Source organism: Moschus berezovskii, chromosome 9, assembly GCF_049115385.1.
Source record: "Moschus berezovskii isolate FMDL1 chromosome 9, NW_MosBer_1.0, whole genome shotgun sequence".
NCBI classification, from domain to species: domain Eukaryota; kingdom Metazoa; phylum Chordata; class Mammalia; order Artiodactyla; family Moschidae; genus Moschus; species Moschus berezovskii.
In genome coordinates this window covers 99,590,999-99,618,269 of record NC_142468.1, presented here as the reverse complement: position 1 = coordinate 99,618,269, position 27,271 = coordinate 99,590,999, and the positions used below count along the sequence as shown (strand labels likewise).

The 27,271-nt window shown below is 44.0% G+C and overlaps 1 protein-coding gene and 7 non-coding genes across 8 annotated transcripts; 3 read left to right on the top strand and 5 right to left on the bottom strand.

Moving 5' to 3' along the window:
• Positions 1-2,283: 2,283 nt before the first annotated feature.
• TRNAP-AGG (transfer RNA proline (anticodon AGG)) lies at positions 2,284-2,355 on the bottom strand. Its single transcript has one exon. It is a non-coding gene; the product is annotated as a tRNA-Pro (tRNA).
• Positions 2,356-3,245: 890 nt separating this feature from the next.
• TRNAL-AAG (transfer RNA leucine (anticodon AAG)) lies at positions 3,246-3,327 on the top strand. The gene has a single exon. It is a non-coding gene; the product is annotated as a tRNA-Leu (tRNA).
• Positions 3,328-4,767: 1,440 nt separating this feature from the next.
• On the bottom strand, positions 4,768-4,839 carry TRNAP-AGG (transfer RNA proline (anticodon AGG)). The gene has a single exon. It is a non-coding gene; the product is annotated as a tRNA-Pro (tRNA).
• A 335-nt stretch (positions 4,840-5,174) lies between these two features.
• TRNAT-UGU (transfer RNA threonine (anticodon UGU)) lies at positions 5,175-5,247 on the bottom strand. The gene has a single exon. It is a non-coding gene; the product is annotated as a tRNA-Thr (tRNA).
• Positions 5,248-13,043: 7,796 nt separating this feature from the next.
• TRNAL-UAG (transfer RNA leucine (anticodon UAG)) lies at positions 13,044-13,125 on the top strand. The gene has a single exon. It is a non-coding gene; the product is annotated as a tRNA-Leu (tRNA).
• Positions 13,126-17,126: 4,001 nt separating this feature from the next.
• On the bottom strand, positions 17,127-17,199 carry TRNAT-UGU (transfer RNA threonine (anticodon UGU)). The gene has a single exon. It is a non-coding gene; the product is annotated as a tRNA-Thr (tRNA).
• A 1,519-nt stretch (positions 17,200-18,718) lies between these two features.
• On the top strand, positions 18,719-18,790 carry TRNAP-UGG (transfer RNA proline (anticodon UGG)). Its single transcript has one exon. It is a non-coding gene; the product is annotated as a tRNA-Pro (tRNA).
• Positions 18,791-24,790: 6,000 nt separating this feature from the next.
• On the bottom strand, positions 24,791-25,854 carry OR6S1 (olfactory receptor family 6 subfamily S member 1). The gene is given in 1 exon segment (XM_055437254.2): positions 24,791-25,854. A coding segment is annotated over 1 exon segment (996 nt). The 3' UTR covers positions 24,791-24,858.
• Between the last annotated feature and the right edge of the window lie 1,417 nt (positions 25,855-27,271).

Sequence of the window (27,271 nt, the reverse complement as noted above, 5' to 3'; positions counted from 1 at the left end):
CAAGATGGACGGGTCATAGTTAAGAGTTTCGGCAAATCATGGTCCACTGGAGGAGGAAATGGCAACCCACTCCAGTATTCTTGCCTGGAGATCTACATGAACAGTTTGAAAAGGCAAAAAGATATGACACCAGATGAGTCTCCCGGGTTGGAAGGTGTCCGATATGCTACTGGGATGAAATGGTTAAATAGCGTCACCAACTCACTGGATATGAATTTGAGCAAACTCCAGGAGATAGTGGAGGACAGAGGAGCCTGGCTTGCTGCGATCCATGGGGTCACAAAGAGTCAGACATGACATAGCAACTGAACAACAACAAAGGTTTTAATAGGATCGTTCTCTCTGTTAACACAAGTTCGTGTGCCTGACTCACCGTGAGGTGAAACAAACTGAAATGTTGGAGTTTGGAGCAAGAGAAAAGTTTATTGCAGGGCCATGAAAGGAGACGAGGTGGCTCATACTCTGAACTGTCTAAGGTCCCGAAGGGCTTCAGGAAAGCGTTTTTGGTTTTGACCGCACAGTGCAGTATATGGGATCTTAGTTCCCTTACCAGGGACTGAACCGTGTCCCCTGGGTGGAATCATGGAATCTTAACTACTGGACCATGAGGGAAGTTCCTAAACAAAGCGTTTTAAAAGCCAGGTGAGGGAAAGGGTCACAGGGTATGTGATCAGCTCATGCACATTTCTCTGATTGGCTGATGGTGAGGGGACAGGCATTGTCACAGGGGTTAACAGTATCAGTCCTTAGGCTTCAGAGGCTGGGGACTATGGTCATCAAGTAGTTAACATCTTCCATTTGGTGGGGGGGTTTTCATATCTGTAAAACAACTCTGAAAATACTATGTATCAAATACTGTTATCTAGGTACTTCAGAGAAGAGTTAAGGCAGAGGATATGAGAGAAGGCATGTTCTGGGAAGGCCCCATGGGGTCCTTCTTGTTTATGTCTATGCTGCGTTGAGAGTATACACAAGGGCCAGTCAGAGAGGCCCGCTGATGGGCTATTGTAATAGTGCAGGGGCGAGGCAGTAGTGCCTTGGAGTACAGAGGTGGTGGAGGTGGTGAAAAATGTTTAGACCCTGGAAATATTCTAAAGGTACAGACAATATTATTTGTTACAGGATTGAACGTAGGTTATAAGAGAAAGCACTAAACAATGATTCCAAGATTATTTGTTTTGCAGTTCTTCCAAATGTCTTAAGAGGTACTAGGAGTTAAATACTCAGGAAAATAATTAAGAGTGAAGTAAAAATTATTGTGGTTTCTAGGTCTTGTTCATCAGGTGAGTCAGAGTGCATCCGATTGAAGTAAGGGGATGTGAACAATGCATGTCCAGCAGGTAGGGAGCGAGTGGGGTGAAGGTCATGAACTGAGAGTCTAGCCCTTGTGTAGAGGATGAGTTACCACCCCTCCCACCCCATATCCCAGAGAAAAGATTGGACTCAGAACTAAACTTCAGGAGTGAAGAGGAAGTACCAGCTGGAAGAAGGTGATTCTGAGGCAGGTGGAATGGGATGCAGGATGCCTAGTTGCTGGGATACTGGGGATGGTCTCCAGCTGTGGCCTGTAGAGCAACTAGCTAGCATCTGTAACTCCCAGGCCAACCTTAACTACATTTGAAGATCTGTTATGTAATGACCATCCTCAAAGACTTTGGTTTAATTGGTTTGGGGTTGGACCCTCAGTGAATGATTAAACAGATTTACAGGTTGAGGCTAATTTGCAGGCATGTATGAGCACCTCTGTCAAGAAGTTCCTTCCCAGGGTGATACTCTACCAGAAACTCTCACACCCCTACTAACACACCCAAGGGCCCTGGGATGTTACATTTGAATGAGGGAGGGAGTCCGGGCTTTCTGTGACAAGACACGTGGTCACAGTTGTTGACCTGTGGAGGTCCCAGTACCCAGCGTGGGCCACAGGCTTACTGCGTAGGAAAATTTCCACCTCGCTAAGTTCTGAAGGAACACCTCCTGTTTAATAACAAGACACTACAGAAGAGAAATGATACTTGACTTTAGAAATAATGATTTTGTAGAAGAAAGTTTATATGAAATATTCTTGATAATATCTGGCGTTTATCCTCGTGATTTAAGAACACAACAAGGAGTATTTGTCTAAAGATAGGTTTAAATCTGCAATAGTGAAGTATAAAATGGTGCTCCTTACTGTAATGTTAGCTACATAGGGTGCTTGTTTAACGTGATGGTGTTTAACATCAACAAATCAGAGGCTTTATGGAAGGCAACGGAAAGACAGCTGACTAGAAAAGGAAAAAAGTAGGGCTCGTCCGGGATTTGAACCCGGGACCTCTCGCACCCTAAGCGAGAATCATACCCCTAGACCAACGAGCCACACAGTTATACGCCTTTCAAACTTTATTAAAGAAACTTTTAGCCACGTCTACAGTTGGTTGTAAAATCTTCTTTTGCTAACTATGGACGTGGATGACACCTAGTGGAAGAATAAATCACTGCACTCTCGTCCACATTACGGATTGCTATTCCACAGATCTTTTTTAAGAAAAAAATTCGGGATCAACAAAAAATAATTGCGCCGCATGTTTTCGCTTCTGAGTGAGCCAAAGACGCTGCGGGAACGAAGGTAGGCAATTGCATTAGGGACAGTCACAGGCCGAGGGGTGATCCCGTGATATTGGGGAGGGGAGTGGACCCGCGCATCTGTTTTCGGTCCGCTAAGGGCTGGAGACTGGGGCCCAAGTGGGAGGCTTCTTCAGGCTTCGGCACGTTACTGACTGGTTCCTGGGCTCGGGCAGGCTGGGACTTTTCTGTCTCTCCGTTACAAGCTATGGAACTCACCGCCTGGCGAGCTTCTGCGTCTCCTCTAGGAAGATCCAGGCGCTTTCTCGCCGCAGGACCCCAGGCTCAGCATCTCAAGGACCGCAGGCTCCCGCCGTGTGGCACCTTCCACGGAAAGCATCCCCAAGCCCCGGGAGGGCCGACTCTCCCGGGCGACCCAACTGTGCCGGGCCCAGGCAGGCTCTCGGTAGCCGTTAGAGCTAGCAAATGTTCTCCGGCCTCTCGAGAAGCTCTTGTGCAATAAGACTCTTCCCATATATCTCAAGCACTGTGGCTTCAAAGAAGAAAGAAAGCAAATCAGATCAGGAAGAAAGGTTTGCGGGCGGGATACAAAGAGCCTCCGCAAAACGATGGTTCAATGAACCACTGGAGGGACTGGGAGGAGGGAGGATCATATAGAGTATGTTTCCCCACTGCCTCCTACGGGTAGCGTGGCCGAGCGGTCTAAGGCGCTGGATTAAGGCTCCAGTCTCTTCGGGGGCGTGGGTTCGAACCCCACCGCTGCCAGGTTGGTTTTGAAACCACGTGGATCAAGCAGTCTCTTGACTCCGCTCATCTTGCCGCTTTAATACAGTTTCCTGACTTTCCTCTCGCCTTCTATGCTTGATAGACTGGCCCAGTTTTGCGACTTTCCATGCTTCTGTTCATTGGAAAAGACCCTCTTGCTGCGCAAGATTGAAGGCAGGACGAGGATGAGATGGTTGAATGGCATCACGCAAGCTCCGGGAGACGGTGAAGGAGAAGAAAACCCGGCGTGCTACTGTCCGTGGGGTCGCGGAGTCGGACACGACTGAGCGCCTGAACAACAATCATTCTAATTCCTCCGCTAGAGATGACCTTACTCTACATGAGTGGTTTTTTTTTTTTTTTTGGTTTTTGTTTGTTTGCTTGTTTGTTTTTTAACAGGCAGTGTGGAGTAGGAGAAAGAGAAAAAAAATAAAAAGAAAGACACCACAGTATGTGATACTGCATAAAACCTCTTTTAAAGGGTAATATATCACACACGCTTAAAACGGTGATTATGTTAGTACATTTCAGACCCGCGTTCCTTCAGGGGCGGGAAGAGCAGTTTGTATTTAGCACTGTTTGAAGTTTCAAGGCAGTTTTGTTAGAGCCAAACGCTCTGGGAAGCAAACTCACTCAGAAGGACAGCCTGGATAGTGGAGTGCAGTTTATTACAGGGCGGGTCCCAGGTAAAGTTTCCTCCTTAGCCAAGGGCCCCTACCGACTTGGTGACAACCTTTTATACAAAGTGTACGTGCCCAAGCCCACATCTCCAAATTCTCTAAAGCCCACTCTGGACAATGTCAGTAAGAGATACAATCAGGTTCCAGCCATAAATTTACATTCTAAAGCTATCTGGTCACAGAGTTTAGTCTACATCACTAAGTATTATTAAGATTACATAGTGGACACTGCGTTCCTTCTGGCTCCGGGAGGTCTAGGCACGGGGTCTGGCTGGTCTGGTTTTCATTCTCCCGGGAGACCCGCTTGGCTGTTGGTGTTTTATCTCTGTGGCTCCCCAGGTATGCAGTCCAAAGTGCGCCGAGAGTGTAAGATGGAGTTCCTGTTCTTTTAAAAACTGGAGTCAGTCCGGTCAGGGCAACCTGCTCCTTTCCTTCTTCAGTTTCCCACACAGTGTTTTACTTTACTGAAGGGGATCCCTGGCGCTAGGCAGGGAAAGGGAATGTGTAACCATTTCCATTTCACAGCAGATGCACTGCGAGGTCTAGAGACAGGCTCTCGGCGCTGCCACGTCAGCCCGCCAGCCAGGAGAGTGCGGAATCGCATCTTCAGACGGAATTCAAAAGCAACTCGTAGTTCTCCGTAGCTTTACCATTTCTCATCCCTAGGGGTCCTCTGCCGCAACTTTTCAAAGCAGAGTAGAAAGAACAAAATGCGATAGCATATATATTTTTAAGTAAATTATCAGAAGCAAACAAAGGTGGGCTCGTCCGGGATTTGAACCCGGGACCTCTCGCACCCTAAGCGAGAATCATACCCCTAGACCAACAAGCCACCGTAAGGCGGCCTTTTAATTCCGCCTCAAGGCTCACACACGTCACTAGGCCACGTCACTAGGCGTTTCTCAAAGAAATACGAGTTTGAGTGCCTTCTACCGGCAGAAATGCGTGTCTGTTTCCCCAGCGAACGCGCGCCTGACGCAGCGAAGGACTTATCAGCTGTGATCGTGGATCCAGACCCGGACAGCAGCAGGGGAACTATGTCCACTTAGCCTGAAAGTCTTCTGACGCGCTGTTGAAGACAGGGGAGATCTGCCGGAACAGCCGCATTGGTACCGTCGTCCTGTAGCCACTGCTTTGATGCTTAGGAAGAGGAAAAAAACGACCACTAGGCCCCAGCGAGATTTGAACTCGCGACCCCTGGTTTACAAGACCAGTGCTCTAACCCCTGAGCTATGGAGCCCTCCTATGTGTACCACCTCTCTATATTCCCTGTTACAGGTGTTTTCGGTAAGTTTACCGTGTTAAATGGGACTTTGATCCAAGCAAAAATCCAAGGTATGCTGCGAAATTGAAAACTTTCTGTGTCCTGTTAACCACTCGGAAAAGACTCTGCTTTGAGCAGAGTCTTCTAGTCCCTTCCCTTGGTAGTCGGCTGAGACATTGCCTTCTGTGCCTCTGCCGCCCAGAAAGGATGCATATGCCAGAACTCCAGATACCCGGGCACTCTAGAGACCCACTTGAGAATAAAAAGGCGCATATAGAGGGTATCCGACAGGCAGGGAGGTTACGGTGCACTCCCTTTCCTTATATGGTGGTGAAATCCACAGACAAGGTTAGAAGGGGTTTGCCACGCGTTTTTTTTGTCTTTTCTGAATCCCAAAGCCCCTAACTCTTGCTTGTATGTTGGAATTCAGTTCAGTTCAGTTCAGTCACTCAGTCGTGTCCGACTCTCTGCGACCCCATGAATCACAGCACGCCAGGCCTCCCTGTCCATCACCAACTCCCGGAGTTCACTCAAACTCATGTCCACAGAGTCGGTGATGCCATCCAGCCATCTCATTCTCGGTCGTCCCCTTCTCCTCCTGCCCCCAATCCTTCCCAGCATCAGACTCTTTTCCAGTGAGTCAGCTCGTCGCATGAGGTGGCCACAGTATTGGAGTTTCAGCTTTAGCATCAGTCCTTCCAATGAACACCCAGGACTGATCTCCTTTAGAATGGACTGGTTGGATCTCCTTGCAATCCAAGGGACTCTCTTGCCTCTCAAAGGTCCAGGGTTAGAAGCGAGCAGGGAAAAGAGGTTCTAGAGAGGAAAATTTTAATCTTTCCTTAAAGATGTATGGATTTGCATGTATCCTTGGTATGAATAATATAACTTTTAAAAAAGGATTTTGTTTTCACTGTTTAGAGATCCTGTTTTTGTAAGCTAGTAAACAGGAACAAAAATTGTATTTAACTACAAAAATCTTGTACTTATTTCTTACTGCAAATATAGCCATAGACTAGAACATTGGCGGGGTGGGGGGAAGGACTGATTCATGCAAGCCCAAGAAGTGAACCACTTTTATTTAGTAAGGTTTAGATTATCTGACCATAGGCCTGCTCGTGTATTCACTACTTTTTAATGTCATTTGCCCAAGATCATTAAGGCTGCAAGAAATCTGAAAGTTACTGTGCCCTTTAAATTCCATACCTAAATACTTAACAGACATATCCTAAATATAAGAACTAAGAATAAAAGCATAACTTCAGTACCATATTAGACCTAACAACATTTATAATAACTCTGTAATTTATAGTCCATATTTTCAAATTTCCCCAACTGACTCCCTCCAATTTTTTTTTTATACTAGATTCAAACAATGTTTCTCGCTGCTTTTAGTTTTAATGTTTCTTTAGTCTCTTTCAATTTGAAAATTCCCCTCCTTTCAGCCTTTCTTTTTTCATAGCAGTTCTCTTATAAGTCTCACATTCTGCATGCTAAGTTGCTCCAGTCGGGTCCGACTCTTTTCGATCCCATGGACTGTAGCGCGCCAAGCTTCTCTGTCCATGGGAATCTCCAGGCAAGAATACTGGAGTGGATTCAATACTCTGACTGGATTCAGCCTATATATTTTTGTCAGGAACACAACCTCACAGATCTTTAATACCCTAAGGAACCAAATAATTTTCCAGAACAGATTGTCTAGGCTGTAGACAAAATTAAATTTCTAAGTGCCAAAGCAGAAAAAATGAGGTCAAATAAGATCATTTTATCTATTTGCATGAAAATGCATTGTGTGCCATTCAAGGAAGTTTTTTTCTCCCACAAAAGAGACTTCCTTGATCTCCTTGGCTGAAGACCTTGCATTTTCAGGTTCACTGACCCTGCAAAGTCACTGACCCTAAAGTACCTTAAAATGTCAAGAATTTATATAGAAAAGTAGGCACAATTAAGAGAATCCAATCAATTATTCATCTTAGCAGCATCCAAGTACATCTATGGATAGACAGACAGATTGGTTCTAAGGTACATGGATTATTTATCTAGAATATCAAAGAACAAGGCTTTGCAAAATTTTAACCAAAAAAAAAAAAAGTTGTACTAGCCTCAACTTATGCTTTCTTAAAAATTCATTTTCTTTAGTTTCCCTAGACCTCCGACCCTTGGGAAATTGAGCCTGCACTCACTCTGGCATTTGGGTTACTACTCCTGTTACCACCTAATGGTGGTGCGTATGTGGGTATTCATTCTTCTAGATTTATATTGTATGGATTACAGAAAACATCTTCTTTCACTCAACTGCAAGCTAGCTACAAGCAGGGATAATAACCTTATTTATTTTCTGCACCTCCCCTAACCTGACCAAATGATTTATTTGGTGGATGTGGGGTTGGTTGTAATGTACCTTGAAGAACCAAAGAAGAAGGTGAAGGTGAAGTCATTCAGTCGTGTCCGACTCTTTGCGACTCCATGGACTGTAACCTACCAGGCTCCTCAGTCCATGGAATTTTCCAGGCAAGAGTACTGGAGTGGGTTTCCATTTCCTTCAAAAGAAGGTTCTATTTCTCAGTTTCACAGTGCTTCTTGGTTCGTGTTCCCCATTACCTAATCCTAAGTGCCTAAATCCATTATAATTACTCTTGTGTGTTCCTTGAGAAGCTGCCCTCTGAGTACTTGGATACTCTGGAACTGGAGTCAGAAGCTGGACAAGGTAGTAGAGAATCAAAGAAGAAAACCAAGTGTGCATCAGATTTTATCTTCTTAAACCCAAAGCACGCGTGCCAAGTCTCTTCAGCTGTGTCCGACTCTTTGCACCCCTATGGACTGTATCCCACTTGGCTCCTCTGTCCATGGGATTCTCCAGGCAAGAATACTGGAGTGGGTTGCCATGCCTTCCTCCGGGGGATCTTCCCAAACCCAAAGTAGCCAGATTATTACAATATTTTGTAGTGACTGAGTTGAGGGGTGATGAAGGAGGTTATTGCTCCCAGCAGGATGAATAGAAACAAAGAAAAAAGAATGTCTCATAAATTTCCTCTTTCCCTTTGGCTGACCATGTTCAGGGTTACATTTCTTTTCACCTGAAGCTTGCAGAGGCGATCAACCTGGTGAGATTGTTCCCTTTTGTCCCACCTCTTCCATAAACTTCAGTAAACATTATAAAGACAAATACAAATTTAAAATAAGAGGCTTAATTCTTCCTATTGAAAATAAGGGGAAAGATTTCCCTTTCCCTTCTCTCCTTTTTCTTTACATAGTTATTTTAGAAAAGTTGCGAGTATAAATACATCAAAGTATTTTGTATTACTACTCTAAACACATGAGACCATGAAAGAGCTACTAAATATTTAAGTAGGGGCTCAATAAAGCTGAAAAGACTATCTGATACATCCATCAAAAGGAGCACATTATTTACCAGTATTTAATTTTTAGTAAGATATACTACCCTTATGGCAGAAAGTGAAGAGGAACTCAAAAGCCTCTTGATGAAAGTGAAAGAGGAGAGTGAAAAGTTTGGCTTGAAGCTCAACATTCAGAAAACAAAGATCATGGCATCTGGTCCCATCACTTCATGGGAAATAGATGGAAAAACAGTGGAAACAGTGGCAGACTTTATTTTTTGGGGCTCCAAACTCACTGCAGATGCTGATTGCAGCCATGAAATTAAAAGACGCTTACTCCTTGGAAGGAAAGTTATGACCAACCTTGACAATATATTAAAAAGCAGAGACATTACTTTGCCAACAAAGGTCCACCTAGTCAAGGCTATGGTTTTTCCCGTGGTCATGTATGGATGTGAGAGTTGGACTGTGAAGAAAGCTGATCGCCGAAGAATTGATGCTTTTGAACTGTGGTGCTAGAGAAGACTCTTGAGAGTCCCTTGGACTGCAAGGAGATCCAACCAGTCCATTCTAAGGGAGATCGATCCTGGGTGTTCATTGGAAGGACTGATGCTAAAGCTGAAACTGCAATACTTTGGCCACCTCATGCGATGAGTTGACTCACTGGAAAAGACTCTGATGCTGGGAAGGGTTGGGGGCGGGAGGAGAAGGGGACGACCGAGAATGAGATGGCTGGATGGCATCACCGACTCTGTGGACATGAGTTTGAGTGAACTCTGGGAGTTGGTGATGGACAGGGAGGCCTGGCATGCTGTGATTCATGGGGTCGCGGAGAGTCGGACAGGACTGAGCGACTGAACTGAAGATATTTATGGGCTTTCCTGGTGGCTCAGATGGTAAAGGATCTGCCTGCAGTGCAGGAGACCAGGGTTTGATTTCCTGGAGAAGAGAATGGCTACCCACTCCAGTATTCTTGTTTGGAGAATTCTATGGACAGAGGAGCTTGGTGGGCTACAGTCCATGGGGTCATAAGGAACTTTTAGTGAGATTTTTATAGCACATGCAGATGGGAGCCAAGCCAGTAATTGGATGGCTCTCTACTACTGGTGCTAGGGTGAGAGACTTACACTGCATTGTAGTGAAAATCTGGCAGGAACTCTAAAATGCCCTAAACAGAGAATAGAACAGTTGAAGCACAGATTGGAAAACAGAATACTTGTAACAATTCTCTAACTTTGGGGGAATTTATTAGGATTCCAATTCATGGGCCTGAGATTGTGCATTCCTAATAAATTACCAGGAGATGATGATGATGCTGGTTCTTAGACTATACCTTGAACATCAAGGCCTTAAGGTAAATTTCCCGCTTGTGTATAAATTTTCATCATTTAGACTATCGACAAGGTATGGATAGCAGGAAATCCAAGGTTAAATTCTCCTGTAATGTTGCAGAATGTTAGAGCCTAAAATACTGGTATCCAACACTGAAAACTGAAAGAATAGGCATGTGCCAGACAAACATCACACTTTTCTCTATCAAGCATCTTTCCAAAGGGCTTCAGATACTCGTCAATCAAGTGTTTGGCAAGGCTGCCATTCCACTAGGAAAGCTAAGACTTCTGACTTCAGGTCTCTAATCAGTCTAACTGATGATCCACTTCTGTGACGAACAGATCAAAATACTTCCCTCATTGAAGAATCCTGTGAGTTTAAGGCAGACAATGAGCACTCGAGCGATAACAGGTGATTGAATAGGGGAGGCCATGCACACTGGTTAGTAAAGGAAATTCAGAATGGCATGTGAGACTGTGGTACTTTGTCCTGATAAGAAAATGCTTTGAAGCTTGTCAATTTGTGGAGCCTGAACATGCAGTCCCTTAGAATCAAAGGGACCTCTGCTATAATGATCAAGTTCTTTCTTGTCAACTGGTTTCTTTCACTGCCCTGACCTAGAACTAAAAAATAAATAAATAATCAAGGGTTCAGGTCACTTCCATCTTACGAGAATCTCTGTACTTTTTTTGGAATCCATATTTTTAAAAAGAAGTCAAAACATTTACAGAAGCTGTGGTTTATTTAAATGTGTATGTTTACCAAATTAGCACAGAGACCAAAATATGATCTCACTTAATCTTCTAATCAGAAGCCTCAATATGAGATTTCCCAGGACCAATCCATAGACCCTGAGTTTCTCCTCTGTTCACTACTAGACAAGATTGTTGGATAAATAGGTTCAACACTTGTTCTCTCTCCTCCCATCCATCCCTACATCCTTTCAGGTAGTAAAGAACCCCAGGCCTTTTCTGTCTTTCAAACTGATGCTTCCTAGTCTTAATGCACAAAGTTTATCGCACACGATTTCTAGGTTCTCTCCAATTTGAGATTAGCGTCAGTCTCCCACTGCTTATGACCTGTTGCGAAGAAGCGTGTGCTGCTCAAGGCAGTAAGCTCACACACACTTTTTTCTGAGGGTCCTCAACAAGCCTGGAAACAAACTGAAGTTTCTTGTAAGTTGTCCACTTCAGCCAAAGGGGCTGGAGACAGGTACTTGAGCTCCTCCATCTCCTGTGATGTGGGGCCTAGAAGCCACACCTTTGCCGATTCCGCTAGATTCGCTGGCCTTTGCTGCTGACCATCTCCGAGAGACGGCCATGCTCGTGGCTCCGGTACCTTCTGGAGAGAAAGAACTCGGTGGGAGCCCACGGGTTGACACCCAGTTCCACCCTGGGAGCTCAGATTGCCTGTCAACTGGGAGCAGAGAGAGGGAACTAAAGAGCGAAGAAGAGAGATCGGGAAGCGTCTAACCCGGTGTGGGAGAGGGGTGAGATGAGGAGCGGGTGGAGGGGACTTGACCCAGCCGGCCCCGGGACTGGCGGCAGCAGCGAGCTGATGGGGAGTCTGAGGACAGCCCGCCTCTGGCCTTGAACTCCTCCTAAAGTGGCCCCAGCTTTTCCCGTTTCCTGCTTCCCCGTCTTGGTTCTACGTTCATCCGGTGCTCCCTGAGCCCTATTTTCAATCAGCTTTTTTAGAAATTCTTTTGTGTTCCTCGCTCCCCACCCCACCCCGCTTCCTGGTATCGAAGATGGGAACAAGCAAGACCTTCGTCCCAAGAAAACACAAAGAAGAACAATTTTGCCTCTGTCTAAGCACGCCTGGGAGAAGGCAATGGCAACCCACTCCGGTACTCTTGCCTTGAAAACCCCATGGATGGAGGAGCCTGGTAGGCTGCAGTCCATGGGGTCGCGAAGAGTCGGATACGACTGAGCGACTTCACTTTCACTTTTCACTTTCACGCATTGGAGAAGGAAATGGCAACCCACTCCAGCGTTCTTGCCTGGAGAATTCCAGGGACAGAGGAGCCTGGAATCTATGGGGTCGCACAGAGTCGGACACGACTGAAGTGACTTAGCAGCAGCAGCAAGCACGCCTGACCCTGACCCCAAACCCTCAGGCCTCCGGTAGAGGGCCTCGGAGAGCTTTGGGGCAAGGGCAGGCAAGAGCAGTGTGTGGGTTTTTGGAGTGATGGAGGCGGGGAGTAAGAGGAAGTTAGGAAACTTGAATGAGACTCCTAGGAGAGTTTCTGCATCCAAAGACCCAAAAATGGCCAATCAGAAACAGCAGTTAATAAGGTGACCTGTAATCCAGGGCTTACCGCGGAGCACAGATTGACAGGTATGAGATTCCACTTGGGTGCTGAAGATCCCTGGCTGGGAGCACTTCTGAAACTTTTCCTTTCCCTCTACTCCATTTGAAAGAAACGATCTGAAGTTTAGTGGCCTCGGAAGCCCCATGGAAACCCGGACACACCCCTCCCCGGTGTGGGAAAGTCCTTGGATGTAACCACCCTCTGGGAGTCACCCTGGTCCCTCTGTCAGGGAAATTGTTCAGAGGCTACAGCAGTGCGCGTGTGCGTGGGTCTACCCCAGAGTGCTACTTTCAGGAAAAGTAGACCAATCTCTCTCTCTGATCGAACCTGCAGGGAATGCGACCAAAGACTTTCCTGTCTATCAGCGACAGGCTTGCCAGATCTGTCAACGGAAGCGATCCTCTTGGTTGCTCTTATCTCACAGCTCATTCTCTCTGTGATTTTCGCAGCCATAGACCAACGACCCAGCAGAGGGGAGTTTCTTAGTCTTCTGAAATCACTTACAATAAGTCGCCAGTGAGATTTTCCCCCCTCCTTTCTGCGTGGAATTGCCTCGGTTAAAGAAAAAGGTCTTTCAAGGAAATTTGCGCTAATAATCATTGACTACTTTCTAGTTCACTTCTCAGGCCTGTGAAAACGCAATGATTTCTCCTCTCTCCGAGTTTGCTCAGGTCCTTAGGGATAAATGAAAACACTTGAGGGAAATTCCACTAACTCAAGAAAATTCAAAGTTATGAACATGTCTACTGTAGTAAACAGCTTAGGGATGAGATTTCCACACTGCGTGTGGTAGTGTGGCCGAGCGGTCTAAGGCGCTGGATTTAGGCTCCAGTCTCTTCGGGGGCGTGGGTTCGAATCCCACCGCTGCCAACGGTGTGTTTTAGTATGGCTGTAAATCAGAAGTCGTATAATTCAAGCTGAATCCACGAAAACCTCTCTCTCTCTCTCTCTCTCTCTCGCAAGAATTTCCAGGAAACCTTTCAATCCTGCTCTGAAATATTTATTTCAAACCAGGTTAGCTCAGTTTCTTCTCAACATTTCGTGCTCAAACTAGTTGCTTGCACCTCATTTTGCATCTAAGCTTTTGTATTCGCACAACGGGGAATTCTTTCTGTCCTCCTCTTATGAAATCCACGCTCACATCGAATCCTTCTCATGACCTGGCTTAGGCACCATCTGGTAGGAAAGACTTCCTGGATTGTGCCCCATAGCCCCCATCAGTCCTGGTTTGGGAGCCAACACTGGTTTAGGAGCTGCAGCTCTGTGCTCTGGAAATAACCTGCACAGACTTGATTTGGTTTTAATCACATTACTTTTTAACTGAAGATGATGAATGAATGCATCCATGCAGAAAGCGGTTTCCTTCCAGGCTTCCAGCTCTCACTCAGGCATTATTGCCTTAGGGTTGGGGCAGGACAGGTAAATGGTTCTTTTGAATTTGACTTTGCAGGTGGGTTTGTGATTCCAAAACTCTTAAAGGCTGATTTTTGGCTGACTCCGTGTGTCAAGCCCAGTGGAGTGTTCTGTGAATGCTGGCTTAGCCACTGCTTTGCCCCTTCTAAGTGAATTCACTTACCTTGGAGACTGATCTGGTCTCTGAATCACCCAGTTGCAATGCCTGTTTAGAACCTAACTCAGTGTGGGAAAGAGTAAGGGATACACTCAGGGTCTATTTAGTGGTGCCCTATCGGAATGGTTGTCACATTGACGTTCATCAGCCATTTCAGCCCCTGTTATCCCACAGGCTGTACAGCTCTCTCAAAGACGTACAGTATTCCCCTGTGGTGCCTTGAGGAATGAAAGGTACAGAGCAGAGAATGAGGACTCTGCACAGGAACCAAGGTCTCGGGATTTTTTGTGGCACATTGATTCTGCCTTCCTTTTTATGTCGTTCCCTCTCCTCAATCGAAATTATCTTCTGTGGCCTCACAGGTCATCTCCTGTTTCACTTGGATGACTCCTCCAGATCAGTGCCTTTCCTCTCACTAAGAAAAATCTTAGGACACCTATGTTCTTCATACACACACACACACACACACACACACACACACTGATCACATTTTTGTGCTTTGTGAAGAGGGAAAAAAAATCCTCTAAAATCTTTAGTTTACACTACGGTTTACTCTTGGTGTTGCACATTCTATGGGTTTTGACAAAATGTACAATGATATATATCCACCACCGTTAAAGGATCATACAGAATAATTTCACTGCCCTAAAAATCCTCAGTGCTTCCCCAATGCGTTCCTCCCTCCCCTATAACCTCTGACAACCACTGACCCTTTCATCATCTCCATAGTTTTGCATTTTCCAGAACGTTGAATATTTGTCGTTGTTGTTGTTTAGTCGCTAAGTCGTGTCGGACTGTTTGTGACCCACATGGACTGTAGCCCGCCAGGTTACTCCGTCTATGGGATTCTCCAGTCATGAATATTTATTGGAGTGGGTTGTCATTTCCTTCTCCAGTTGAATATTTGGAATCATACAGTATGTAGCCTTTTCAGATTGGCTTCTTTCACTTATACACATTTCAAGTTCTTCCACACCATTTCATGGTTTGATATCGCATTTCTTTCTGGTGCTGAATAATATTCCATTGTATGGATGTACCACAGTTTTATTTACCTATTGAAGGACATCTTTACTGTTTCCCAGTTTTGAAAATTATACACATATAAAGCTGCTATAAATATTCATGGGCATGTTTTTGTGTGGACATCAGTTTTCAACTCATTTGAGTAAGTACCTAGGAATGTAATTCCTGGATTGTATGGAAAGAATATATTTAGTTTTGTAAGAAACTGTCAAAATATTTTCCACTGTGGCACAGTGTATTTTTAAACATCATTTGTAAGGTTAAAGCTCTGTTTTTTAAAAAATGTTCTTTATATATGTAGCATATTTTGAAAAAAAAAAAAACTTAAAAGTATACAGAACACAATTTACCCACAGATAAACATCTTTTGCCGTATTTCCTTTTTTTCCAAAAATGAATGATAAATTTTTAGGAGTAGGGAAAGAATACTCGATGAAACACGATGTTTGGTGTTTTTTTTTTTAAACACAGTGTCTTTTTAAGATTCCTGATTTATAACGCCCAGTAGTACTACTCCAGAAAGTAGTGACAATTTTATGAGAAAGTCTTTGTCAATGTATCCTGGCCAGTACTAAACAGTAAACACTGTGTAATTTGGTGGTGAAACAAAATCCCCTAGTTTGAATTAGTATTTCTTTCTTATTATTGAAAGAACATTCCCACATGCATATTTTGCTTTTTGCATCGCTTATTTTCTACATTGTTCACACTCTTTTGAAGGACAGATTATTTCTCTTTAAACTCTGAATTGCTTAGTATAAATTACTCATGGTAAGGGAAAATTGTAGGGCTAGGGGAAGGGGTTGAGGGATATTACCAAATATTCAGTTAAGACTAGCTGGTCTTCAAGATTAGGAGATACCATTCAAATCTAAAAGGGGTACCGTTATTTCATGCTGCTGCTGCTGCTAAGTCGCTTCAGTCGTGTCCGACTCTGTGTGACCCCATAGACGGCTGCCCACCAGGCTCCTCTGTCCCTGGGATTCTGCAGGCAAGAACACTGGAGTGGGTTGCCATTTCCTTCTCCAACCGTTATTTCATATCTCCTCAGTAAACCGAATCACCTATAATGCACGATCACAGAGAGGACACATAACATTAAGTTTTATGGTCGGCAAAAAGTTGTTCTTTTGTTGCCTGAAAATCAAATATTTCACAGTTATTGATTTAGGAGCTAAAACCTAGTGGAATAGGAGACTGCAACGAAAGATTAAACATCTCCTCTCGGCGGAATCAAACCAGCGACTTAAGGATGATGCTGCTGCTGCTAAGTCACTTCAGTCGTGTCCGACTCTGTGTGATCCCATAGACGGAAGCCCACCAGGCTCCCCCGTCCCTGGGATTCTCCAGGCAAGAACACTGGAGTGGGTTGCCATTTCCTTCTCCAATGTGTGAAAGTGAAAAGTGAAAGTGAAGTCGCTCAGTCGTGTCCGACCCTTAGCGACCCCTCGGACTGCAGCCTACCAGGCTCCTTCATCCATGGGATTTTCTAGGCAATAGTACTGGAGTGGCTTGCCATTGCCTTCTCCGAGACTTAAGGATAACAGAAGCTTAATCATAAGCTTGATATAGTCCCCTGCTCTGCTAACTGAGCTATACCAAAGGGTGTAGCTAGTATGATAATGTCGACTACTGAACTTACAGTAACAGCCAGTGAGTGGCCACGGGGGAGCCTGGTGGGCTTCTGTCTATGGGGTCACACAGAGTCGGACACGACTGAAGTGACTTAGCAGCAGCAGCAGCAGTGAGTGGCCTAGGTGCTTTGTATTTGACGTTCGGGCTTAAACTGGAGATCAAGAAATCTCCAGAGTTGAAGGGGTAGACTGAATCCTGGAGTAACCTGGGGCAGAAGGACACAGAGGCTGAGTCCGAGGAAGTAAAAGAGCAGAAACCGTCCGGATTGGGGTGTATCTGCATAGCTTCTGGGCTAGGCTGTCCCAAAGTAATCGGCAAATCAGTTCTTGCGCCAGAAGCAAAGGAAAAACTGGGCAGTCAGGCAGGTTGCAAGTGGGAAAATGCGCAGGACTCCACGCTCCAGGAGCAGCTGGAGGATCACGGCAATCTGTTGGCCGAGGTTGGGTTATTCTTGACCTTAAACGCAGCTATGTGGACTCAGCCAATCCTACAATCTTTCCTCTCAAATCTTCAGAAGATAATTTTCCCCGAAACTCCACACACTGCTTCCTTTCTTTCAAGGGTCAGTGTAGGAAAGAAAAGCATAGGAAGCACCATTCTCGTTAGGAAATGTACTCTCGTTAGGAAATGTACTCTCTCTAGGCCCCAGCGAGATTTGAACTCGCGACCCCTGGTTTACAAGACCAGTGCTCTAACCCCTGAGCTATGGAGCCAAAACACGTCATGTGCTTTTCCGTCGACTTCCCTAAGTTTTGAAACCTGCAACTAAATGACAAATAAAATTTAATAGATATTTTAAAATTAAAAGGAATTTCTTTTGAAGGAAGAGCTTCTTTATATACAAATAAGAAATATGTTCTTGACTAGGCCCAAACGGGAATGTAAGTCACTGGAAGAGCACTGCGTGCTCCTCAGGCTCAGGCCTGACAAGTCACTGAATTTGGGTAACACCAGGGCCACCAGCGCAGCCCTGGGATAAAGTGGGGTAGGTGCGGGTGCGAGACACGGCATCACGTCATTGTCTCCTATCTGCTTGGATTCTTGTAAAAGTAACTGCTACGGCTCTCGTAGACTAATATTAGGGTTTGTTCTTGTTTTAAGAAAGGCGGACTTCTCGAAGCCCAGAGCCTGCCCAAGGTGAAGACATTCAGGGGTCTAGGCCGTCCCCACCACGGTCTTCCAGTGGAACAAGATTCTTTCCTAGTCAACCTGGGTCTGAGAGTCCTCCAAGTTTCCTGAAACAGAAATAGACTAGAAGAGGAGCAACCTTTCCCTGGGTCCTTTAATACTCTTTGCCAACAGCTCGGAGGCTGAGAGGCAGCTGCTTCTCTCTCGGTCTCAGAGCTCTTCTAAATAACCAACCTGAAGTCCAGAATCAACAGAAAGTGGCGATGCAGAGAAAGGTTGGGAAGGGGGCGATCCCCTTCTTCTCTCTCGCATCTTAGCCCGCCCAGCAATCTGGCGCGGATACTGAGCCCTGCGTTCGTTGTTTATCAAGTTTGTGCCCTGAACCAGGAATATGCTCGGTGCGCGGTGAACCGTGTGACCAAAGCAGACAAGCTAGAGCCCAAGAGCTTCGTCCCCAAGTAGAAGAGCCTGCGGAGTAAGGACAGCGCTTCCCTTCCCATTCCCCCCGCCACCTTCTGGGTGCCGGAGAAGCGGGCGAGGGTAGGCTGCTAAAGAAGAGGGTATTGGAAATGGTCGATTCTTCCCGACGTTTGCCACCTTCCGCGCGTCCTTAAAGAGTGCCTTAAATCTAAATCTATGGTGCAAAGTTCATTAAATTAAGCTGAAAGAAAACAGCAAGAGCACGATACAGGGTGTGACACAGTGGACAGGCTGAGGCGGTGGTTCTAGTATTTGACCTCCGCCGGGGCGTGGTATCGAGTTCCTCAGTTCTAGACCCTGGGAGGGAGGGCTTTTGATGAAATCAATGTGGTTTTTTGTCTTACCTGTCCTCTAACTCCAGGCCACCTGCAGGGATGTTTGTCCTAACTCTGTAAGAACTCAGACTCTCGCAAGAGGGTTCACAGGTGGCCTGAGTCCCTTACTGAACATTTCTGCCTCTGGAACGCTGTGGTTCAGGTTTCCCTGAATCTGCACGTTGATGCTCCTGAAGTCTGGAGAAAATCGCCGGGCTTAGGAGAGGAATCAAAAACTGTCTTCATACAATGGGATGCAGCGAATAGAATAAATGAATATTCTTAAATAGGAAAACGCGCCGCAGAGGTTGGCTCGTTGGTCTAGTGGTATGATTCTCGCTTTGGGTGCGAGAGGTCCCGGGTTCAAATCCCGGACGAGCCCAGGTGAGTTTTTCCTTTGTTTTCTTTTCCTTTTCCCCCTCTTTAAATGAAGCCAACACCACTAAGCCTAGATCCACTTAGGTGAGGCCCCTTTCAACCTTGACCTGACTCAAGGACTTCGTTGTAGACAGAGACTCCTCATCCCGCTATGTATATATTTTATTAGGAATATCTTGCTCAGGCAGATCTTATGCCGGCACTTCGAGCGGGAAAGAAAACTAGTGCACTTCTCATTCGGCATTCACACGGAGTAGAGTGGTACCCGGCCGGAGCTGTGATGGGGCTGCAACGCCTGACAGAACTGTCTTCCTGAGGCCCTAGTCTGTCTTCCCCAGAGTCGCAAGTGCTGTGCGCGGTCTTCCCAATGCTAAATAGGGGCTCCGGGAACCCTTGGGCTCAAAGGATTCAGACATCCATGCCGTCCAAAGGGAGTATAATTGAATTATTTTAAGGCATTATTTTCCAAAACACAGTATAACATAATTGTCATTCCTGGCAAGAATCCACCAGACTCTTCACTTTGATTGCTCAGTTGAAAAACCAGCAGGCTATAATGTGAGGTGTCTACTTGTGACCTTAGGGTGTGGTTAATCCCGATTTGCGGAAGTCGCCCAGACTTAGAAACCACTGGTATGATAGGCTTCAAACTTGCCTTTCTTCCTAAACAGCTTATACAAGGGGGATCTTTGATAGGATTTCTGTCTGACTTGATCATATTCGTCCTTTGCAAGTTTCCTCTCTTAGAAAGGTTTTGTGACCAGGCAAGAATAAAGAGCTTTGTGATTGGTGATTGGAGGGAGGGAAGAAAGTAGACTCTGCCAGGAGGTCCTGACAGATTGACGCTCCCCTGAGAAAGGTTAGGGCTTTAATGTGTTTGCTAAATGACTCCTGGTGGAGACGCACAGTGAGAATTCGGGTATAAAGTCCTGAGATTCAAGAGAAAGATCCAAACCAAAGAAAGGAGTTTTACAAATAAAAAACACAGAGCACTTAACAGTGATGTGGGTAAGAGCCAACAGGGAAGAGCAATTATATAGAGAAGAATTTAAGGACAGGCCCCGGTGATCATTAATGTTTAAAAATGTGAAAACAGAATACCAATGAGTGAGGGAACTAGAGAAGGCAGGCCCATGACAGTCACCTGCTCTGATGGCTTCTTTATTTGCTTAGGGCCCACTGACAATCTTTACCAGCATTTGATGCAAAAACTTTACGGAAGACGACAGTGCTGCACGGAATGAGGACTGAGGGGAAGTGTGGACAGACAAGTAAATCTTTCTTCTTAGTATCTTGAGTGAGAAGGGGAGGACCTATATAGTTCACACATTTAGCTTGGAGGTCTTGGGATAGCTTCACAATTATTTAACTGTCCACTCAAGGACAATCAGTGGGTCTTTTGATGCCCGGCCCTAAAAGCTGGGCAAAGGTGTGTTGGGATTGCCAAAAGTGCACTCCTTGACCTTGGTATGTTCTGACTCTTGAGGGTTTTTATCAGTAGCCGATGAAAGTGGCATCTGTTCCACTTCCCTTCCATTATCCTCCTTCCATCCTCCTTCCATTATCATGGTAAGAAGCAGAAATACTGGCTACAATCAAGACAAGGAACTCTTCAGCACTTGAAAAAAAGGCTCGAAGGAGCAAATTAAAGAATACCCAGGTGGCTTGAGGAGGGAGATAAAGGAAAGTTAGTTCTGAAAAGCAGAAATAGTTTAAGATGATCTTATGTGGGAGAAAAGTGGGGATTTCTTATCTCAAATAAGATCTTTGACCTTTGAGGAAATAATATCTATTGGGAACCAGAAACGGAACACCTGGCTAAAGATTCAGTACGTACTTTTTTCTATAGTGGTGGAAATTGGGACCTTATCTTCTGGGCTCTACTTGAGAGAAGCAGCACCAGCTTCTACAGCTAAGAATCTGAGTTTGCAGTTTATTTCACTGATGACACTTCCAACAAGTAATTTTGTTGCTTGTTGGGGTTGAGACCTACTATGTCCACCAGGGCTTCCCTGGTGGCTCAAAGGTTAGAGAGTCCGCAATGCGGGTAGACCTAGGTTCGATCCCTAGGTTGGGAAGATCCTCTGGAGAAGGAAATGGCAACCCACTCCAGTATTCTTGCCTGAAGAGTCCCATGGATGGAGGAGCCTGGTGGCCTACAGTCTATGGGGTCACAAAGAGTCAGACACGACTGAGCAACTTCACTTTCACTTTCTTTTCATGTCATCCTCATTGCTTGGGGAATGTTAGGAGTCACAGAGAATGTCTGGAAAACTTGTCAAAGTCTTTACTGCTAAAATTCTTTCTGTATTGTCAGATCTTGAAATACTTCCTACAGCCGCAATGTTTTGTTTTTTTTTTAAAGATGGGGAACCCAAGCGAAATATCCATATGCAAAACTTCACAAAATCATGGTTTTCCTGGAATGAGGATGTTTAAGGAAGGACTTGACTATGTATGTATAGCTACTGAACTCATCTGCTCCAAGGCCCACTCGGGAGCTCAGCCATAGACTCAGGGACTGTACAATCTTAGAGCTGCTAAACTGTCTTCCTCAACTCCTATGGTACCTATAACTATGGTACTCCTATGCCAGTATGGGCCTTTAATAAGCTATTGTCAACATGATCCCCTTTGAATTATACAAAAGTGTTCCCAGCAAATCACTACTGAGCATAATTACTTGACAGTTTTTCATTCCTTATGTAATTTTTCCCTACAAGAAACAAAAAAGTAATGAGACTTTGCTATGTACCAAATTACTAGCTACTCTTCTGGATGGCATAGAAACAAACTCAGATATGATCCAGTCTGTCTTTAAGAAGCTTGAAAAATAATCGGAAACAGGAGAAATGCTGCAGCTTATTATTGCAAAAGAAATTGTATCATTTAGGGTTCAATCAAAGTGGAAGCACTGCAAGTAGTGATGAATAAGAGATTTTTTATAATTCTGGGAACTGATGAAAAAGTTTATGTCAAGCTCTTGCTTCTATGACTAGCGTTGGGCCTGAATCTGTAACCCTGGGGGTAAACAGGTAAAGAGAAGTGGGCACTGAAGTGAGGGAGAATGATTCAAACTGACACCATGAAATCCATGAAGGCAAAATGAAATAAAAAGGGCAAACTGGGACCTACATCTGTCTCTCACTGTCTCCAACCTTGTTGATGTGGGAGATCTGCAGGAGAAGCTCGCTCCCTTCATCATGGAACTACCCATGCACTTGGCCCAAGAGATGGAGGAGGAGATCCATTTGTGCCAGAGGAGTTGTGGGTCCAACAGAAGCCCACACCAATGAGTGAAAAGCAGACTAGCAGAATAGCATCTCTGTTGCATCAATCAGTGAAAGCTGCAACAAAGCCTGGCATTCTATGCCAGTCTTCAGAACACAGTGTTTGCTGTGTGTGACATTTTCACCTTCTAAATCTCACTACAAATTTCACCACATCCATATAGAAATTTAGATCCATATAGAAAGGAAAATTCCAGATAATGAAGTTCCAGCTTAGACAGACACAGTACAAAGTCAACTGTCTTGGGCACCTCCTAAGTACCAGGCTCTGTTCTGTGTGTTTGGAACACATTCTTATTTTTAGCTTCTTCTTATTTTGTGATCTCTGGGATTGACTTCAGGTTTTTACGCTCCATGAAATTTAGTTCAGTTCAGTCGCTCAGTCGTGTCCGACTTTCCACGACCCCATGAATCACAGCATGCCAGGCCTCCCTGTCCATCACCAACTCCCGGAGTACACTCAAACTCATGTCCACAGAGTCGGTGATGCCATCCAGCCATCTCATTCTCCGTCGTCCCCTTCTCCTCCCGCCCCCAACCTTTCCCAGCATCAGAGTCTTTTCCAGTGAGTCAACTCGTCGCATGAGGTGGCCAAAGTATTGGAGTTTCAGCTTTAGCATCAGTCCCTCCAATGAACATCCAGGACTGATCTCCTTTAGAATGGACTGGTTGGATCTCCTTGCAGTATAAGGGACTCTCAAGAGTCTTTTCCAACACCACAGTTCAAAAGCGTAGCTTTTAAGGCAATACCTCTTCTGCCCTCTGGCAACACTTCTAGATCATTCCAGAAGAATTATTTTTCTCTCTCAAATTACTGCTTATTCTTATTCCTTCCACTCCTCTTGTTCTCAATCAGGAATCTTTCAGGATAGAAATATTTAATGTGTGTTTTTGTGTATTACTAATAGAACCAGATAAAAACATCACTATTTCCAGTGACCATTGAAACTTTATGGCTATTTCTTTGCATATTAATGCTCAGTTTGCCAATTGTGCAACATTATTTTGAGGTTGATGTGCTGTCCATACTTTGATATTTATTTTTTCTAAGCATTGTGTCTATGTATACAAATGCACTCCAACATGGAATTAATTCCCTTGTAGCAAATGATAGCTTTCAAAAACTTTTCTAACAAGAAAATACTTAACAGGATAAATCAATTTTTGTATGACCTCCAATGTTATTTTGTAAACCCCCTTATCATCCCCTATCTTTGAATTATTATTTGTCTCTTAGTCTTTCCTTTTAAAGATCAAAGTCGCTTGAGGTTAGGAACCATTGCTTATTCATCTTATTATATATAACAAGGACACATTATATATAATAACATATATTACTGTATCACAGTATCCAACAAAGATGCTTAAAAAACCTTTGTTGAATGATTGAATACATACATACATATATACATAAATAAACATTTGTCCAAGATTCCATGGTCACCACAAATAAGAACCCCCATTTCCTCTCAAATATACAATGAGGTAGATAAAATGTAACACAAAATCTGATTCTTGGTAGGTACAACAGTAGTTGATATTCTTAATTTTTTTATATTGAAGGTCCTCATTCCATCCCCATTTTACTAAAAATAAAAGATGAATGAGGACAACAGATATTCAAATATAATGAAAAGATGGACAAATGAAAGCAACATAATCCACTGATGAAATGAGTGAATATATCTTTAATCCACCTTTATAATACAGTGTAAATTAGAAAACCACATTAAATGCTACTATTCATAAGCTTTCTTTTTGATCTTCTTTTCCAAAGGCATCTGAAATTGCCATGAAGAAGAAAATAAGTCCCTTATTAAATTTGTTTTACCTCTTTTCCACCTGACAGTGAATGCAATATTTTTCGGAAAGCACGTACAAAAATATACAGTTAATTTATTTATTTTTATCATTATAGGACATTTTTCTTAAGATTCTTGATTTTCATAAATAATTTAAAGAGAACTGTGGTGCTGGAGAAGACTCTTGAGAGTCCCTTGGACTGCAAGGAGATCCAACCAGTCCATTCTAAAGGAGATCAATCCTGGGTGTTCATTGGAAGGACTGATGCTAAAGCTGAAACTCCAATACTTTGGCCACCTCATGCGAAGAGTTGACTCACTGGAAAAGACTCTGATGCTGGGAAGGATTGGGGGCAGGAGGAGAAGGGGACGACAGAGAATGAGATGGCTGGATGGCATCACTGACTTGATGGACATGAGTTTGGGTGAACTCCGGGAGTTGGTGATAGACAGGGAGGCCTGGTGTGCTGTGATTATGGGGTCACAAAGAGTCAGACACGACTGAGCGACTGAACTGAAACAAGACTGAACTGAACTGAACTGAATGAGAATTAGTTTTTAACTTTTGGTGACAATCATACATGAACTCTTTAGGAATTGAATTAAAGCTATATATCCTCTTCCCAGACAAGTGCATATAGGCTCAGATATATACATTTACATAATAATAGTGCTTATATACTTTCTGAAGCTCATTCTTAGATTCCCTGGTGCCTATGGACCCATAGGTTAAGATTGCACAGGTTGGAGGTTCTTATAATGGTATTGATTATGATAAATCAATAATAATGTGAATTTATATGAGATAGAATCAAGGAATTTTGCCTGAAAGGGAAGAAGGATAGATTTGATGCCTTTGTAGTTCTTTAGTGGTTCCAAAATTCAGTCATGTGGTGATATCCATGATGATGAGACAATGAGAAGATAACAAAGAAGACTTGGGCTTAGGACATCCCTTAAGTGATGACATCCCTTCACTTTCACCTCACTGTTTTCTTGTTGAAACTCTTAGCAAGTGAAAAATGCCACCAAAATCCTGCTATTACCTTCTTAAACACATCCTTCAAAGCTTGTTTTACTCGCTCATTACGTAAGGCATAGATGAATGGGTTCAACAGTGGTGTCACAAATGTTGTTATCACTGTCACTGCCCAGTTAGTATCCACAGAGCCACTCTGTGATGGCCGCACGTATAGAAAAATGGCACTTCCATAGAAGAGGGTCACCACCATCAAATGGGAGGTACAGGTAGAGAAAGCCTTCTGCCGGCCTGAAGCTGAGGGGATGCGCAGGACAGCCAGGACTATGTGACCATAGGACATGGCAGTAGTCATCAGTGAGGATATGATGACAAGAGAAGCTAAGGCAAAGTCAGTTTCCTCCAACTCCTTGGTGTTGGTGCATGCCAGGCGGAGCAGTGGGCCACTGTCACAGAAGAAGTGCTGCACCACAGCATCCTGTTCACAGAAAGGAAGCAAAGCCACAGCCACTGTGGGGCCAAGGACTGCAAGGAGTCCCCCGACCCAGCAGGCCAAGGCCACTCAGAAGCACACAGCCCTGTTCATGAGCAAGGGGTAGTGCAGAGGATGACAGATGGCCAGGTAGCGATCCACTGACATGACAGCCAACAGTAGGAACTCAGAGGCCCCAAGAAAGAAGTAGAGATAGAACTGGGTAATACATGCAGCAAAGGAAATAGTGTGTTGCCTTGAAAGGAAATTGCTCAGCATCTTAGGAATAATGACAGAAGTGAGCAGAATCTCAAGGCAGGACAAGTTACCTAGAAAGAAGTACATGGGAGTCTTCAGGTGAGTATCAGCTCCTACTACCCCGATGATCAACACATTACCTGTTAGACTCAGCAGATAAACAAGAAGGAAGACAGAAAACAGTTCTGCTTTTGTGCTATTGAGATTTGGGAAACCCGCCAGGATGAACTCAGTCACACCACTGCTCTGGTTTCCACCAGGAGCCATTATGTTTCCCATCTGTGCAACAGCATGAACACAGTCCTGGTGAGGCTTCTCCAGACAGTCCTAAAATTTATTTTATCATGATATGGCACACAAAGCTCCACTTTCTCTAGTCACAGATCCTGTTAATACTTGAAGAACCTAAATGTCCATCAACAGACAAATGGATAATGAAGATGTGGCCCATATATACAATGGAATATTACTCAGTCACAAAGAAGAATGAAATAAAGTCATTTGCAGCAACACAGGTGGACCTAGAGATTGTCATACTGGTGAAGTAAACCAGACAGAGAAAGAGAAATATTGTATGATATTACTTAAAAGTGCAATCTAAAAAAACAGGGGTATGATGAATGAATTTATCTATAAAACAGAAATAGAGTTACAGATGTAAAAAAAAAAAACGTTATGGTTATGAAGGAGTAGGGGGAGGGATAAATTGGGAGATTGGGATTGACATATACACACTACTATATATAAAATAGATAACTAATAAGGACCTACTATATAGCACAGGAAACTCTACCAATACTCTATAATGGCCTAAATGGGAAAGAATCTGAAAGGAGTGGATATATGTATATGTATAACTGATTCACTTTGCTGTACACCTGAAACTAACACAACATTGTAAATCAACTATACTCCAATTGAATTTTTTTTTAAAGATTCGAAGGACCTGAGGTCCTCATCTAATTGATTTTTAGAGCTGAGGAAGATTTCCTATAAATGGTAGCTAAAACTAAATTGTGAAGATGACAGAAGGCTCCATCTTCACATCTACTATTCTAAGATCCCAAATGGTGATATCTCATTATTATAATAACAATATCCATTAAGCTGGACAAAAATTAAGAAAAATGATTTTGTGAAGAATGTGATTCCCATTCAACCAGAATCAGAACTTGAACCAGACTGCCTGGCTTTGAATCCCAGCATCTACACTTACTAGCCAAGTAGCCTTGGAAAAGTTACTTAACCTCTCTGCACAACTCAATTGTAAAATGCTGTAAGGAGCAAATGAATTCATAGTGCAAAGAGTTGCCAGCCCTTAGCTGACAAATGATGTGATAGAAAAAGCTCTGGACTCTTAAGTTAGGGCATCAGAGTCTAGGTTTGTCTTGCCACTTCCCTTGGAAGACAGTCAATTAATCCAGCCTTGATTGTCTTTCATCTGCTCAGCTGCAGAATAAGTCATAGGAATCTAGGCCATTAGTACATTTATCACACAATATTACCTTTTCATGGAGACTTTCTCTTGAAACCCAACCGTCTAACAGAACTCAGTTTGTCACAAAGTCCTTGCCTATCTAAAGCAAGTTATATTTAAAAGGGAGAATAGGGATAAACCACACTGATTCAATCAGTCAGTTAACCACATATTTTAATTTAGTGCCAACTTCAAGCCAAATATTCT